We start from the raw sequence: 16,905 nt of genomic DNA, 5'->3' as shown, positions 1-16,905 counted from the left end.
TTTTTATTGCAGCTATTCGACCTATGAGTGATAAAGGGTGATTTTTCCACCGTTAAGGCTGTCTGTTATTGTTTTGATGAGAGGAGCGAGGTTTAAATTGACCAACTCTGACAGCCTGGGGGAAATATTAATGCCTAAGTATGTGATGTAATTTGTGCATATCGGAATAGGTGGTGTATAGGCTGCCACATTCCAGTCGTCCCCCGTACTGGGAGTATAACAGATTTATGAAAGTTGATGGAATAGTCCGAGATATGTGAATATGTTTTTATGAGAGATATTGTTTCTGTAAGAGAGGTGTATGGTTGCTGAAGGTAGAGGAGTATATCATCAGCATATAGGCTTATTTTATGATGTGCAGTGGGAGTTTTTATTCCTGTGATACCTGGATTTTGGCGGATTGCAGCAGCGAGAGGTTCTATGAATATGGTGAAGAGAAGGGGAGAGAGTGGGCATCCTTGCCTAGTTCCTCTGTACAATGTGAATGGTTGTGATGTTAGTCCATTAGTTAGTACTGTGGCAGTGGGAGAGGTGTGTAAGATGTGAATCCAGTTTATAAATGATTCCCCAAAGCCGAATGTTTGGAGAGTAGATGTTAAAAATGACCAGTTAACTCTGTCAAATGCTTTTTCTGCATCAAGTGAGACTATGATTGTTGGTGGTTGTTGTTGTGATGTCGAATATTCCAGTAAGTTGATCAGTCTGCGTGTATTGTTTGAAGAGTGTCTACCTTTTATAAATCCAGTTTGATCTGAATGAATTATGGACGGAATTACTTTTTAATAATGCTTCAGCCTCACTGCGTACAACTCTTGATAGTGTTGCACCTGTAAAAAAGAAAGTTATATCTCAGAGAAGACTTGCTCCTTGGTGTAATTCCCAGCTGCGGATTTTAAAGCAGGCATCCCGAAAGCTGGAAAGAAAGTGGTATTCCACTAATTCAGAGGAAGTGTATGTGGCTTGGAAAAATAGTCTAGTAATCTATAAAAAGCTTTTCGTAATGCCAGGACAACTTATTATTCATCTTTAATAGAGGAGAACAAGAACAACCATAGGTTTCTCTTTAGCACTGTAGCCAGGCTGACAAAGAGTCAGAGCTCTGTTGAACCTTGTATTCCTTTAGCTCTAAGCTGTAACAACTTCATGAGCTTCTTTACACATAAAATAGTTATGATTAGAGATGAAATTAATTTGGCCCTTCCTACAAATGTCACAGATGCTTTTGAATTGGCTGTTAGACCCGATGAATATTTAGAATTCTTCACTCCTATATGTCTCTCTGAACTAATTTCAACAGTTTCTACATCCAAACCATCAACATGTCTTTTAGATCCTATCCCAACTAGACTCTTCAAGGAGATTTTACCATTAATTAATTCTTCCATGCTATTCTTGAAAAGCATACTATAATTTGACATTTTCTGAACTACATCCTATACTATGGCGTTATACACAGAGTGCTTTGGTTACATGTTGATTTATAATCTAAATTTTCTTCTGTTTTGTTTTTTGACAGGATTACCACAGACCTGACTGTGAACTCCGTTGACACCCAACTGAGGGATACGCTGCCTAAGATCTCCAGTAGAGTGCCTGTATAACCAGAGTGGCGACAACTGGGGATTTGACGCCATTTGTTTCCATTTACTCAATATGGGACTCGCAGCACGAGGTGCACATTCACGAAACTAGCCATTTGTGGATTGCTTACTGATTTCAAGACATGTTTTGGACAAAATATTTTACTGGCTTGTTTTGTCTGGATGTCCAAGGTTGGATTATGACCGTTTTTTGTGGAATATTTTCATCTGTGACTAGTTTTGAGCCTTCAAAGGTGAGTTGTGCTGTTTACGTTATTTGCTGTTTGTTGGACAAATGTGTTTATATTATCCGCTGCGGTAATCACATCTGAAAGTGGTTTATACGGCGGATTCATGAGAATCTAAGCTTTCCATGGGTGTATAATGTTTCTATCATCGAGTTTGCAGCTTCGGTCAATTTAGTAAAATACGTTTGCACATACAGGCCGCTGAAGTTTAACGTATTTCATGCATCTCCATGCATGAAAATGGTCAAAGTCAAACAACTGCCTAAAATCACATAAAAACTTTTCTATCTGTCATTCACCCATACATCATAACATGAAAGTACATACATGGGACTAACCTGGCACAAAAACCATGATGAAGTCGGTTTCCATCCCACTCTCCGGACTTTATTTTCCCCCAGTTTTCTTCTTTCACTATTACTGGGAAATCTAAACATGTGGAATCCCTTCTCCGATCGATTTGTGCACCCAAAGGCACAACAGCCCGTCATTTTTCAGGTATTTAAGAAGCGAAAAAGGACCTAAAATTACTCTCTGCGCTGTAAACAACGTTAACAGGAAAACCCGGCATTCATGAATTGGAAACAAAATGGCGCCATAGATCACGTGACCAAAATTTTTTGGACCCGTTATGTCGCCACTCTGGTTATACAGGCACTGTAATCTCCAGGCTGCTTGGTCGTGGTCTTTCTGGTCCTGCTCCAGAACATCTTAATCAACTACGTCTTCTTTTGAAGAGGCCCTCAGATGATGCAATCTCTGACCTTAAGGAGGAACTGTTACTTTCACTCTGTAACGAGATGGCGATTATTTTAAAGACCCAGCTCCTGGTGGCTTCGAGTGAAAATTTAACATCCATCAAAACAGAACTACAGACAGTTAAAGTTTTAAGTTAGTTTGCAACATTCATCACAGTTCACTCAGAATGTAGGACTACAGTCACTTTCTGACAAGTAAAGAATTGCATTTTATTATTTGAATTGGTGATGTAAAGCTTTTTGAACAGCTAAAAAAAATGGATTGGATATCTTTTCATTTTAATCTAATTCATTTAATGTATACATTTTTTTTGACAAACAAACCGTTTTGTGCATGAAATGAAATGACAAATTTCTTCTTATCTGTCACAGGTACACACTGCCCAGCCAGAAAGGAGCACCAGCCCCCAGCCGTCCACCTCTGGCTCACAGCATTACCCTCCAGAGCCTCACATAAGTCTCATCCCCCCACCGTTCACCTCAGAATCAGATTCAGATTCAGACTATTATTCCGATTCTGGTGTAGAGGGAGATGTGGATACTGACTCAGACTCTGATTTCCAGGACGAGAGGAGCTCCAGCCCCCCGAGGTCCAACTCTGCTCAGCAAGCGAGGACGTCCCGGCAAATCTCCACCCCGGGGGAGGTCAGTAGCACACTGAAATGTCTACTTTGAGAGAAGTGAATTTTGTCAAGTTAGTCTATAGTCATTTTTAAAAATACAGGAAAGGACTATTTGAAGAGTGCCATCAGGCTTTTTGAGAGCACAGTGTGTTACAGTCACGACCTGATGGTGCCAGTGACGTTTGCAAGTCATCATAAACGTGTGTGAAATGTAAAATGTATTCAGGAGCACATGTGTAAATAAGAAGTGCTACAAAATTCAGACCAAGCTGCCTCAGTTACGATGTTGTGTTCACTGATCCAAGCCAGTGTTCCCCCCAATACTGCCCCAAGAATTCAGCTCAAACCCTTTCCATCTTGTACACACTCTGCCTCCGTTTGCCAGTTTGGATGAAGGAACCCAAAGAGTGTCTTTTAAAATAACCAACCTGAAGTGGGAGTAGATTATAAAGCCCTCCAGCACTCAGTCTGTATTGATGCCGGTTTTCTGACCGCACTCCTCACAAATACAGCGTCTGTTGTTTCCCACAATGGAGGTCCTCCTCTTAATGATTTCAGATTCATGATATGTGTTTGAAAGCAGCATCTATGTGTAGCTGAGTAAGTAATTGAATATAATGTATTTTGGTGAACCTTCTCAAAATGTGGATATTGTCTCTGTTGCTACTTTTGGGTTATTTCTGTGTTTTTTTGCCCAGAAGTTCATATTTCTTTGTATATGGTTCCAGTTACCTGTTGTAGCTGGGGGGTCATTAATTAGCGGCGCACACATCCGAGGCATACGTGACGAAGCTGTGTATTCCCGGCAAAAGCCGGACGGCTTCTGATGAGGTAGGACCTATGTTGATGCTGTCTCTCCTAATTGTCGTTCTAGCGGCCATAAAATATTGTTAGGCTCTTCAAGACTGCAAATAAAAACTTAAGGAACAGATACTAATGATTTTTGAATGAATTTCGATCCGAGTTTTGATTGGTAAAACTTGTTTTAAAACGATTTTCCGACAATCATTCCCGTGTGTTTGGCCTGCTGCAGGAGGGAGAGAACTTTCACCGTTGCCTGTGTGTGTGTCGCCGTTTTCTGACCTGTGCCTCTCTGTTATAGGTGGGTTCTGGTATTTTGTTTTGTTGGATATTGTTTATTTGCTGTTTAATGCACATATATTGTGTATATATATATATATATCTATATCTATATATATATATGTGTGTGTGTATAAAAAAAAAAAAGCCGGACGGCTTCTGATGAGGAGGGAGAGAACTTTCACCGTTGCCTGTGTGTGTGTCGCCGTTTTCTGACCTGTGCCTCTCTGTTATAGAGAATAAACGTGCCGATCCTGTGGAGTGTGAGCAATCATTTTAAGTCTGCTACATATGGAGTAATGTTTTGTTAGAATCGGTGAAATGACAGCAGGATTATTTTGATACTTAAAGAGCTGGTGAGTCTTTCTGTGTCTTTAACACAGCAGCCACAGACCGAGAAAAGTGTCACCTAAATATATTCTTCTCCAAGATTCTCTGGTTTTGGCGCGAGCTATCACGCGATTTCAGAACGAGATTTGCTTTCTAGCGTCCTGAGATTTGGATACAGACCACAACAAATGGCGATCGCCAAGTAATGTGGAAGTTTTCGTTCACTTCTCATCTCTAGTATGCTGTGGGACACTCGTTGAGACTATCTGAGCCGGTCAGTGTGGGAAAAAAAGCACGTTGGGGCGGACTTTGACGCGGGGGGGCACGTTGCCCCATACTTTTCGCTCGCTGAGCTGCTAGCTGAGCTGCTAGCTGAGCTGCGAAACTGCCTGCCTGGCTAAATACTGCAGTTATGTCGAAAATTCATTTCTCCATCACTCACATGTATGAAAAGACATATGAAAACAGACCCCAGGTGGAAAAAAAAACTGAAGTTCCCCTTTAAGGGGAACTCCAGACTTACTTGGTGTTTTAAAAAATATTTTCAAACATTCTTTTCTCCTATAGTTTTTTTTTTTATAGATTTGGTCTCAGGATAAGAACATTTACACAACAACTGTGTATTTTAGTGTTTTGTTACATGGATTATTTGAAATTTGATGAATGGGACATAAAATATCCTCCAGTTCTGGAATGATCCATGCATATTATCCATCTAAGTCCGGCCCGAGGGCCGAATCCGGCCCACTGTCGAATTTCTTTGTGGCCCACCAGCATTTGTGATCAGGGTATAAATACGAGACGGGTCTGTCTGCAGGCTGCAAGAGAGAGGCGTGTCGCAAAGTAGGCGTGTCGCAAAGCTTCGCGTCACTTTGCGACACGCCTCTCACCGGCAGTCACGGAGAAGCACGCGAGATATGAGATTTGAATCTTTAACCATGGCGGGTCGTGTCCACACCGTAAGTTTTAGCATATTTCATGTAATAAATGTGAATGACTTGCTGCATGTTGTTGTTTCATAGCTATGGTGATAGGCGATATTATAGTATGTAATATTATTTCATTGAAGAAACAGAAGTACACCAGCCTGTTGCTGTGTAAACGTCACATAAAGAATGAATGAACGTCGCAAATAGGGTGACCAAACGTCCTCTTTTGTCTGGATAGGTGTACTTTTTACCGTCCAGGGCGCCCGAGGGTGTTTTATAAATTCGTGTAAATTCTCTGCTGTGCTCAGTCCATCTGTTTGATTCACATGATTGATTTGGCCAAAGTTTTACGTCTGATGCCCTTCCTGACGCAACCCTCTGTATTTATCCGGGCTTGGGACCGGCACAATAAGACACTGGCTAGTGTAGCCCTGGTAGAAGGATGCTGAGTTTCCCACTGGCAGGCAGGAGGCCTAGAGGAAGACCAAACAGGAGGTTTATGGATGTGGTTAAAGAGGACATGAAGGTAGTTGGTGTGAGAGACGAGGCTGCAGAAGACAGGGTTAGATGGAGGCAATTGATTCGCTGTGGCGACCCCTGAAGGGAAAAGCCGAAAGGAAAAGAAAAGAAGAAGCTCAGTCCATACGTTTCGGTGTTTTATAAATGTTTTTCACATTATTTCATATTAGGTATTTTTGTATTTGTCATGTAAGACTTGAAAAGAAAGCTATTATTTTGTTATAAGTTGATATGCTAATACAGAAGAGGCATTATGTAACCGCTGAAGCGTAAACAGCAAATTAATGTTCAAGGGTTGAAGGGTTTGTGTTGTTAAAATGAGATTTAGTGAATACATATGTTTTATTTTGAACGAGCACTTGGCGCGTTTATGTATGGAATTGTGGGTAACCGCGCTCTTAGAGCAGAAAGTTGAGTTACCAAGGCAACCAACAGTACACAAAGTTCCAGAGGCGACACGGTAATTAGACTTTGTTTTATGTCATTTTTTTTGTTGTTTTGATGTAATCTTAGCATTCTGTTTATTTTTTATTTGTGTCATACTCAAAGACTTTTATGATTGAATTCGTTTTCAGTTTTCACGGTGCTTAAGGCGCCTAAAGATTGTACGTCATCGGAGGGAAAGGAGTCGAATTAAATGAAATGTGGACATCAGTATGATTTGTGGCCTTTTTTTAGGAACTTGTGTAGCTATACATTATATTTTGTTTTTATCATTATTTAATTCCAGAGTTTTTCTTATTTTTGTGCCACTGAATCTTATCAAAGACGGATCATTTTGGACATAAAGCCTGTTGAGTAACCTCTGAGAATCCTATCTGAATTTGTGTCTTTGGCTATAGAGATATTATTTTGTTATAGAACTGAATTTTCCATCCATACAAAGGATTATAAGTAAAAATGCATCTTTGAGTAAACTGAGAGTATAATTTAAGTATCTTGAGCCCAGGCAGAGTGTCCTCTTTTGGAAATCAAAATATGATCACCCTAGTTTGGTCACACTAGAATGTCACTTGAAAATGTGACACTCCTGCAAGATGAATCTGTGCTGCACCATGAGGTCACATGACCCTCATGTTTTGATAAAACTCAGCTGTGTGAATAAGTAAAAGACAACTAATGTGTACTTTCAGATACATCCAACCATATGTGCTGATGCCGAACAAATTGGCCTATTTTATAAAGATGGACAACACACATGTGTTGTCTGTCATAAAAAAGGAGAGTATGAAAACATGGCTGCCCACATACAGTGTCACGAAACAGCAGCTGTTCGACATGGAGGTATGTATTTCTTTTAAATGTAGAGAGGTCCATTGTTAAATGTAAATTTGTTATTACTACAATACAAGTTTAGGAGTTTATGTTTTTTAGAAAAGAACCTCTCATAAGAATGTCATTGAAGTACGAACTGATTTTTCTTTTTCAGGTTACAAAATGTACAAGTGCCTTAGAGGCTGTATAAAAAGTGCACACTACCATTGCTGTTACTGTGGGCATACAGCTCCAGAAAAGGCTTTCTTCTTAAACCATGTGCAGACCTGCAGCCACAATTTGTCAACTTTAGGTATTGTATTTTTATCTTTTAGCATTAGAATGTAACTAAATAAATGTAATTTCACTTCTTCCATTTTTAAGATGAAATATGTTTGCCTCAGCAGTGACTTCTGCTCCTGTTGCCACCTCCATGCCTGCTGCAACCGCCGCTCCTGCAGCCACCCCTGCTCCTGTTGCCACCTCCATGCCTGCTGCAACCGCCGCTCCTGCAGCCACCCCTGCTCCTGTTGCCACCTCCGTGCCTGCTGCAACCGCTGCTCCTGCAGCCACCTCTCTACCAACTTCCCCTTTGTCTCTCCCCATTAGCTCAAATATTAAAATACTGTCAAGGCCACAGAATAAAACAACTTGCACATTTTGCAATTTAATTGTTAGCAAAAAGAACATAAAAGTACATATTCAGAGACGCCACAGATCAAATATTGCTGACATAACATCAAGCCACCATCTTCCATCCCAGTGTGTTGACTAAAAGAATGGAATATTTGTTGTAAAAAGAACATTTTCTGGACCAACTGCACCTATTCACGTTCAGATTTGTACATGGGGAGAAAAGCATAAAGTTCTATGTGAGGTGGAGCAATGCAGACGGGCAGGGGAGTTTGCGAGAAGAAGTGGACTAATGGGATTTCAGTGTATGTATCTGAAATCCATATCTCATTGTCCCGTTTCGTCAGATACAGCCACAGCCCTTAAAGAGGAAGTCCTGACAGATATGGTTGAACAAAAATGGATTTCTGAAAAAACAAAGCAGGTCTGTTTCGCCCACAAACAAGCAGCAGAGTCCGAGGGATGCTCTCTGAGCGACGAGATCAGACTCGGCAAAGGAGAAACTAAACTTTATGTGTCTGTAAAGGATACAGGCACATCATACTACTATCGGTTAGGGAGAGTAGTGGTGTATTATGACAAAAAAAAAATACTTGGCACTGCCCTCGTGCTAAGCCGAAAAACAGTTGTCTACATAAGTCAATTGCGAAATGGCATTTGAACCAAACACATCCTAAACTTTTTCGAAAAGTTAGATCAACAGACTCTGATGTGTTTGATGTTTTTGAAAGTCATGGATCTCAGGATGGACACAGCACAGTGCAACATTCAGCATCTGTATATCCCCCCGAAGGAGATGGTCTGATGGCAATGATTAATTATTTGCTAAAGAACAAGAAAGTACCAAGTGTCTTGCCAGATGACGTATGTGCTCCACCCCACATCAACACTTTGCCAAAGCACCTAATCCCAAACGAAACATTTTGTACGGTGTGTCCGGGAAAGGTGCCTCTTTCTGAACCAATCCTGGTATCGCAGAAAGCCAAGATAGCCACGGTTACAGGTCTAGAAGAAGGTCTGTGTTTGTTAGAGAAACATCATATAAGCATGATGTGCTATTGTCAAAAATACAAGATATCATGATCTTTCTCGCATTTATTAAAACTGAAACATTCCATTAAAATACTATATTTTACGATTCTTGTACATTTAAGAGTAATTTTCTTTATCATAGATGTGTCCACCTATTGCAAGAGGTGTGCGATATGTGGAACATTCTACCGCTACCAGGAGTGGAGTGAGGGTCTGCACAACTTTGATGACAGTGTCATACTGACATTACATCTTTGCCTTTTCCTGAGACAGTCTGTGCTGGTATTCCTTATTATTTGTTTTTTTTATTTCTATGTCCTTTTTAGAATGACTAATAGCTTATCTGCTCATTTTTTAAACCATTTTAAGCTACTTAGTCTAAAATGTCTGAGGAGTTATAGCAGTTACTTGTAATCAAATGTTTAAATATAATTTTCTTACATTTTTACCTGTCAAATGTTTCTGCAGAATCATACTGCAGTTGGAAGGGCTCTGGACATCCTCGAGGAGCTTAATAAGAAGAAGTATCCAAACCATGACTCCATTCTACATGGGTATCTACATTTTGAGGCACTGACAGAGCATGACTACAATTTTTCCTGTGTAAATTGTGGGGTCCACCCACCTGTCGTTATAATGGACCTACACAATAAAGGAGTTTTTAGTATGCCAGGTAATATTTGTTCCTTTCTTTTAACAAGCAACTAACGTTTTGCCATGTTTAAGTCTAACCATCCATCTTGTAGTGAGTGACATTGAAGATCCCTCGCCAGAGTTTGATGGACATGTGGATATCGAGGCATTTTGGCACTCAGTTGAGCGAGAGATTGTTTGCAGGGGTTTTTTAAAAAGTAAGTTGAAGCCATGAATGTCTACATATTTTCTTTTTATCTGGAAACAATGCATAATTTGTGCTCTTGTGTCTACCCTGTTTATAACACAAAAATTCAATGTGTTTGGCTATGAAGGTAATCGTGACAATCCCTGCAAAGTCTCTCCTTCGTTTGAGAAATGGGCGCCATGGGTTGCACCATGTTCAAGAGCTGGTATAGCACAGAATACAGAGTATGCCAAACTGATGACCAAGAAGTCTGGGGCAGAACAAGCTGACATTGAGATCTCAGAGGAACGTCTCTCAAGTGAACTAATGAACTTGAAGGTGATGTATATTGTTTGCTTGTGAGAGATAAACATACTGTTATATTATTTATAATATTTCAAATCAACTCTTTTGTCCTTTTCTCATAAGTTTTTGTTATTATGTTAATGTAGGTTGACACTTTGAGAAAACTTGTTCGTGAGTGTGGTGTTGACTCAAGGGGATCAAAAATGGACCTCCTTATGCGTTTAAGGGAAGAAATGAAATCCAGGAGCACCTATGACAAAGTTTTCCAAAAAGTCTGGGGTGCATCAGGTACAGATTTGTATACCACTGTCAACCATTTGTACCAGTGTCATCTGTGTACACTGAGCATAGTTTCTGCAAAACACTCAATATTAATATTTACTGTGACATAATCTTCTTTTCCATTTGAAGGTGGCTGGGAGTCATCATGTGCCCTTGTGGCATTGTGAATGCAGTGAAATTCAATTTAAGAGCAGAAAGCCCCAGAGACTTTGCGGACATGTTGCTGTCCTTCAAACATTTCCCGAATATTGTTATTTATGATTTTGCACGAGGACTAGTGACCCACACCAACCTACGGGAGCCAGAGAGACTACCCTTCAGCCCACACGAAGGAAGACTGGTGCCAGCCACACCGGAAAACATTTCATGTGTCAAGAATGGAAAATTGCAAATCAGTTTGCCTTGGTTGCAGCAAAAAAAATGTCCACCGGATCAAAATGGCCATCCTGAAACAGGCTCTGCAGATCACTATGCACTGTATGACACTTTTCATCAATACAACACAAAAGATGAAAAGGATTGCCTAAGATGCATTGCCCTAGTACCTGAACTCTGTGGTTGGCTCAATTCACAAACAGCAGAGCAGCTCTTCTCTGGAATGCGCAAAAATAACTACTTCATGAACTGTCTTTCCCCATCAAGCCATTGTTTTCTGATGCGCAACATCTTACATCACCATAATGAGAGACTTAATCAGCAGGCCACCGACAGACTGAAGAAAACCTTTCATGGAAATGTCACCCTCAATTCTGATGGAAAAGCTGTCCTAGGTATTTACTTTATTTTGGCATAATTTTAATGTTTGACATATTGATTAAAGCATTTGTTTTATTTATTTTTAAAGTACGTTTATCAAAGTACATTTGTCTCTGCAGCGATCTGCACACCACGTCCATACAGTGCCTCAGCATCTTCCTCTGACCATGAAGCTTCCACTGTCTCTGTAAGCTCTACGTCAGCAGCCTCCTCTCTCCTTGCTGCAAACTCTGTGTCTTTGGCATCAAGACCTTCAAAATCAGAAGCCGCCAAAAAATATCAAGGTATTGCTTTGATTTTATAAAGACATGCATGTTTGAAAGCTGTGTGAAGTTTTGTGGATGACAGACATTGTCTTGCAGCAAAAGGTGAGGACAGCTTTGACTGTGGATTGCATTGTGAAGCTGAAACACAGGCAGGCAACCTCAGACCATGTCGAGCCTCCTGGACATTTAGAGACCACCCAGAGTAACAACAATTGGTTGGTTCATCACACACAACTGTGTATGAAAGGAATCTACCAAAGGTAAATGTTGGCCATAAAGAGAAAAACTTATAGAAATAAATACATTGTCATTGCTTATGACTCACTAGCAAAGGCACATGCCACCCGCACATGTATGTATATCTTCATTCTTATCTTTTTTTATACACAGCGCCAACTTCCAACAAGACAGTAAATTCATCATGTTGAGATGAAAAATGGGCACTCATCAGTCTATACTTTTGTACTGAAAAAATTTCAGGTAACACGTAAGCAATTTACAATTTGTATTACTTTTGTGTCATAGCTGGACTACATTCTAGATGATAAACGACCAAAAAGTGAGCTTATCGTCAAAGATGGGAAAACATGTCTGACAAGAGAAAATTTTCTGACTTTGGGGCTTCGGTTGGACATGGATTCTGAGGTACCTAACGTCAGGTGTTCAAAATTCTTAATGAATGATGGTGGAACACAAAAGTATTTAGAGGAAGTATGCTTTTTATATTTTGAATCATAAACCCTAACTTGCACGTGTATATATTCACAGATGGGAAATGCTTGCCTACGCCTCGTAAAAGAGGTCCTGCAGACACAGGTACGGTTTGAAATCAGAGAATATCCATTAGATTACAACTGATTGCCCTCCAGAACTGTGCTAATTATCAGTGCTTACCGATGGCAATCACTGATCACTGTGGTCCAGCCATTCTGATAGTTTAGAAGCCTATCCACTGGGTGTCAATCCTTTCTTTGAATCAAATATGTCTTGCATTAATGTTAAACTGACTATTTCTCAGGGGAAGTCTGTTCATGTTCTTGACCTACATATTCTGCCAACATGGCTGCCACCACTAAGCTGCAGCCCTTTACAGTCTTTGCCCGTAAGTATATTTAGACATATATAACAAGATGACAGAGAAATGGATATGAAAATTTGCTTCTCGGTTTAGGCAAACTCACAAGAAATGGATGCCATTGTCATTCCTCTCTGGGTTCCTGGACACTTCATGTTGTGTGTAAGTTCTTTGTGTATTTAAGCTTATATTTGTGAAGTTGTTTATTGGAACATTGTCAAGAACTCTCTTCCACGTGCTCACTCAGGGTTTTTTGTCCTTTGCATTATGGCCCAGTAGCACTGTCTGTCACTGTAGTAATAAGATCATTATCAGTGTAAGATGTAACGTCACGTACTTATGAAATGTATGTACAACATAATTTGCTAAATTTTTTTCATCTTGCAGTCTAAACCTTCGCCTCACTCTCCATTATTCTCTTTAAAATCCCATTCGTATTTCCTACAACTTCACTACAACAACCTGTCAATTCAAATCTTCTTGCTTTGTAATGACAACGTTTTGGTTAAGAATTTGAATGTCTTTGAATCTTTGAACTCCCTGTAATTGCTGTATTCTACAGGTGATGAAGCCAGTGCAGAAAGAAATTCTGTTCATTGATTCTCAGTATCACACCAAAAAGCAGGGGTTTGGACATGACAGATATCGCAATTGTTTGAGGCAATAAGCTTGTAGAGTACTTTTATTTAGTCAAAGACGTTCCCTTGACTAAGGTTTGTGATGTTACAACTGAGATTTATTTCTATTTGCTATGTATTTGGCAAAAACAGCGAAAATGCAATGACTTCCAGTTATCATAATCAATTTCGAAGCCCTCAGTTGTAAGATCTCTTTTTTTGCATGTGTTCCTGCAGTCACGTTCTCCTGACTGCCAGGTTCGGTTTGCTTGATTATAGCAGTCACGTTCTCCTGACTGCTTTACAGTTGTTATCTGGTTGCTGATTCCACATATCTAATAAGTCCAAACTTAACATATATTTTCTTTAAATAACAGTGATCTTGCAAAGCAGCTGGTTCCAGGTCCCTGGATTGAAAAAACAGGCAAAGACATAGAGGTAACAGTCTTCAAGATTGCATAACTTCATCAGAAGATACAACTGCATTTATGGGAATCAAGTGTCCTCTGTTGCTGTGTCCCAAAAAGAGGGTGGCCTGCAGTGAATATTGTAACTATTTTGCTCAAAACTTTTTTAGTATTAATATACACCCCCATATAAACTGACTTGGCCCATCAAAGCAATATCATGATACCATGCTTTTTAAAATAAATTGTATTAGATACATTTTGATATTTGTTCTACTATCGTGGTGCAGGGGCTTCCGAGACAGACGCATGCAAATGACTGTGGCATTTTTATGATAATGGTAAGCTTTCAAACATGGAACTTTCAAATTAGCTGAACATATTTTCAGTACCTTAACCTGTTTAATGTTTCTGACACAGTACGCCTGGTACCTCATTCTTGGTGATCCATTTGACTTCACTGTTGTAAGTTGAACCGATAATTTGATCGTTACAGTTCCTGTAAGTTTGACAAACTAGTGTGGATATTTAAAGTAACAGCAACATACATGTACATGAAGTTAATCATTGTGGATTTGTGGAATGTGCTCTTCCTATAAGAACGACATGCCAGTTCTGCGGAGATGGTGGTGTTCCGTTATTATGGAAAACCTAATCCTGGAAGGGTATGACTGATTTAACCTTTGTTAGATCAAAGAAAACTAACAAAGGAGATTAGATTTCTTTGTTAGATAAAAATATTGTTATATTGTATCCCTAGCTGGCCCTTTAAGTATTATGACTATTTTTCTTAGATTATTTTTTGTTTCTTCAGGCATGGGAGAAGGTTTGCCCATTTTACTAAGGAGGGAAAGGACATGCTTTCTGGCCATCTTTCACCTGTTTTCCGACTGAAGCGGAAAAGAAGAGATGATGAAGACACACATGTAAGAATATGTGACAACAACACAATGAGTGATATAATATGGTGACTTTACATGTATGTGTAATTAAGACCTTCTTCAAAGGACAGTGTAGTCACCAATAACAATAACAGGCAGCCTTGGTTTAAGGCCCACTGAATGGTCTCACTCGGAAGCACACCATAGTATTTGTCATGTTTGTCCTTTGTTTCATTTTATTAGTAAGTTTGAACCACCGGTCATAAGCCTGACACTCAATAATAAACAGTCACACTAATATTATAAATCGTACATCGGCATTGCAGATCAGAGACCAAGGGCTATCTAGAAATAATATCAGAACTAACTGAGATCTGGACTTTAATAAAAAAAATCCCCACAGTTGAACAGAGACAGAGATGCATATTATATTAGATGATATTTGAAGACATATTAAGTGTTTTCTTTTTCCAAATTTCACTTATTGTCACCATGAACTTGTGAAACTCTTGCTGCTTGCGTCAGCAGCATCCTTTACAAAAACTGACAAAAAATAGACATTTGGAAGACCACCGACTATATCACTAAACATTTAGTGTAGTTGATATGTTTATCTTGGAATGTTCCATCTATTTAGAATCCTGACTGGGAAGACAATGAGGGGCTGAAGGTTGGTGAAAAGCCACTCAAGATCTATTGACCCACATTTTGTAGAATTATTTGTGAAAAATGAATTTTGAAATTACAGGAGGAAGTGAAAGAGGCACAGCGGGTGCGCCAGCTTCACTGTGCTGATCTGATTGACTGCATGAAGGGGAGCATCTCTGTCAGGAAAAACCTAGAGGTAAGTATATCAGCATGAAGACATAAATGTTATATCATCAGTTACATTTCAAAATGAAAGCTTCTATGAAAGTAAAATGAAATTAGAGCAATTTTGGTCACACTGCCAATGTGAACAAGCACCATCCACTAATCTGACTATTTGTTTTCAGGCTATAATAACTGGGGATGTTCCCTCATCATGGGAGCTCAGGAGGGAGAGGCCAACCCTTCACTTTGAAGATGAACAACTCGACCAGGTTGTCTCATTCTTGTTTAAAGTCATCAAGGAAACACCAGGAGCAAGGCAGCGAACAGACTGGGTCGCCTTCATTTTTGATGTCCTTTTGCCAGAGGTATGACAAGATTGTGTTGTTTGCATGAAGTGATTAATGAATGTGAATGTCATGTGTGTATTAAACACATTTAATCCAAATGAACTATAGGGGAAACACTGCATCTTAAACTTGGAAAGTTTAAGGGAAATGTTTCGGAATTTTTTTTCAGATTGAAGTTAATAAAGTATTACATATATTTTCCTTTTGTTAGTCTTCCAGTGAAAATTAAAGGACAATGTTAATTTGTGATAGTTTTTTTTTTTTTTTTTTAACTGTGCAAATTTCTTTCTTCTGGTCGAGGTGACAGTTGCAGTTCTGGCCGAAAGACATCAACTGACGGTATCAGAGGCCTTAGAAAGGTTCAGAAGGGGTCCACAATATGAACCATGGTAATAATAATATGTGAACAATTGATGATGAATGATGATGATGAAACATCTACTTCAATACCTTTTTAATTTTTTTTTTACAGTGAGATGAAAATGTTGGCAAACAACATGATGAAAAACCTGTTGGAGGAGGGAGCCGTAAGGCTGAAAGCTTTTGAAAAAAAATGAAAACAGCCCTCTCCTCTGAGGCATTCCTCCAGAGACTTTAGATTTTTCATCCTACTGTAATGGTTATGGCCCTTTTTCTCCCCTTTTCCTTCTCTTCCCCATTATTGTCCTTTGTGTATGTTTTTGGCTTGTGTGTCTCTGCCAGCCTTAGTCAGTTAGTCAATTAGTCAATTCCACTCACCTGTTCCCTCAACCATTTAAACCCTCTGCTTCCCTCTGTCTTTGCCGGTTTGTTGTTTGCCTTCATCACACGCTGCCACAGCCTCTGTTCCCCACCTCTGGACTACGTGTGTTTTTGGACCCTTGCTGCTTTTTCCCCTTCATGGATTTTCCCCCTTGGACTCTGCCTTTGGATTACCTCAGTTTGTGTTTGCTCCTTTGTTTGAGTTCCTCTGTTGTGTGAGTACTTCTCTGCTTTGTTGTATCAAGCCTTGTTGCGCTATAGCATTAGTTTGGTTTTTGTCCTGCTGCCCCGGTTCTAGTCGCTGTAGTTGTTTTTGGAGTTTTTTGTTAAATAAAACCCTTTTTCATTACCACCTTTTGCCTGTCTGTTTGCCTGCGCTTGGGTTCTCTACCCCCAAATCCTAACACCTACACACACTCGTACATCACTACTTTGTTGTGCTCTATATTTTTATCCAAAAAAGTTTGCTTGTTTATTTGTCTTTTGGATGATAGATTTCATTTTTCAAATTAGAATGTTGACAGGAGCATGTGCCAGTGGATGCAATGAGCTCTTAGTCAACTTTGTTTCTCAGCAGAGCAACACATATTAAAAGCGTGATGATTCAC

At 39.6% G+C, this 16,905-nt stretch overlaps 1 protein-coding gene across 1 annotated transcript; it reads left to right on the top strand.

The window, feature by feature from the left end:
- The first annotated feature begins 3,926 nt into the window (after positions 1-3,926).
- LOC110973012 (uncharacterized) lies at positions 3,927-16,646 on the top strand. Its single transcript, XM_051953814.1, is given in 26 exon segments — positions 3,927-4,311; positions 7,201-7,351; positions 7,497-7,634; positions 7,726-8,969; positions 9,129-9,268; positions 9,455-9,659; positions 9,733-9,837; positions 9,955-10,145; positions 10,259-10,400; positions 10,524-10,529; positions 10,532-11,164; positions 11,270-11,434; positions 11,513-11,676; positions 11,942-12,061; positions 12,185-12,232; positions 12,435-12,518; positions 12,588-12,653; positions 13,486-13,546; positions 13,806-13,856; positions 13,936-13,980; positions 14,116-14,180; positions 14,330-14,441; positions 15,145-15,240; positions 15,392-15,574; positions 15,857-15,945; positions 16,029-16,646. Coding segments are annotated over 10 exon segments (1,908 nt in total). The 5' UTR covers positions 3,927-4,311; positions 7,201-7,351; positions 7,497-7,634; positions 7,726-8,758; the 3' UTR covers positions 11,623-11,676; positions 11,942-12,061; positions 12,185-12,232; positions 12,435-12,518; positions 12,588-12,653; positions 13,486-13,546; positions 13,806-13,856; positions 13,936-13,980; positions 14,116-14,180; positions 14,330-14,441; positions 15,145-15,240; positions 15,392-15,574; positions 15,857-15,945; positions 16,029-16,646.
- The last annotated feature ends 259 nt before the right edge of the window (positions 16,647-16,905 follow it).

Source organism: Acanthochromis polyacanthus, chromosome 9 (assembly GCF_021347895.1).
Source record: "Acanthochromis polyacanthus isolate Apoly-LR-REF ecotype Palm Island chromosome 9, KAUST_Apoly_ChrSc, whole genome shotgun sequence".
Classification (NCBI taxonomy): Eukaryota; Metazoa; Chordata; class Actinopteri; family Pomacentridae; genus Acanthochromis; species Acanthochromis polyacanthus.
Note: the sequence above shows the minus strand (reverse complement) of the source record. Positions and strands in the feature narration are given on the sequence as shown.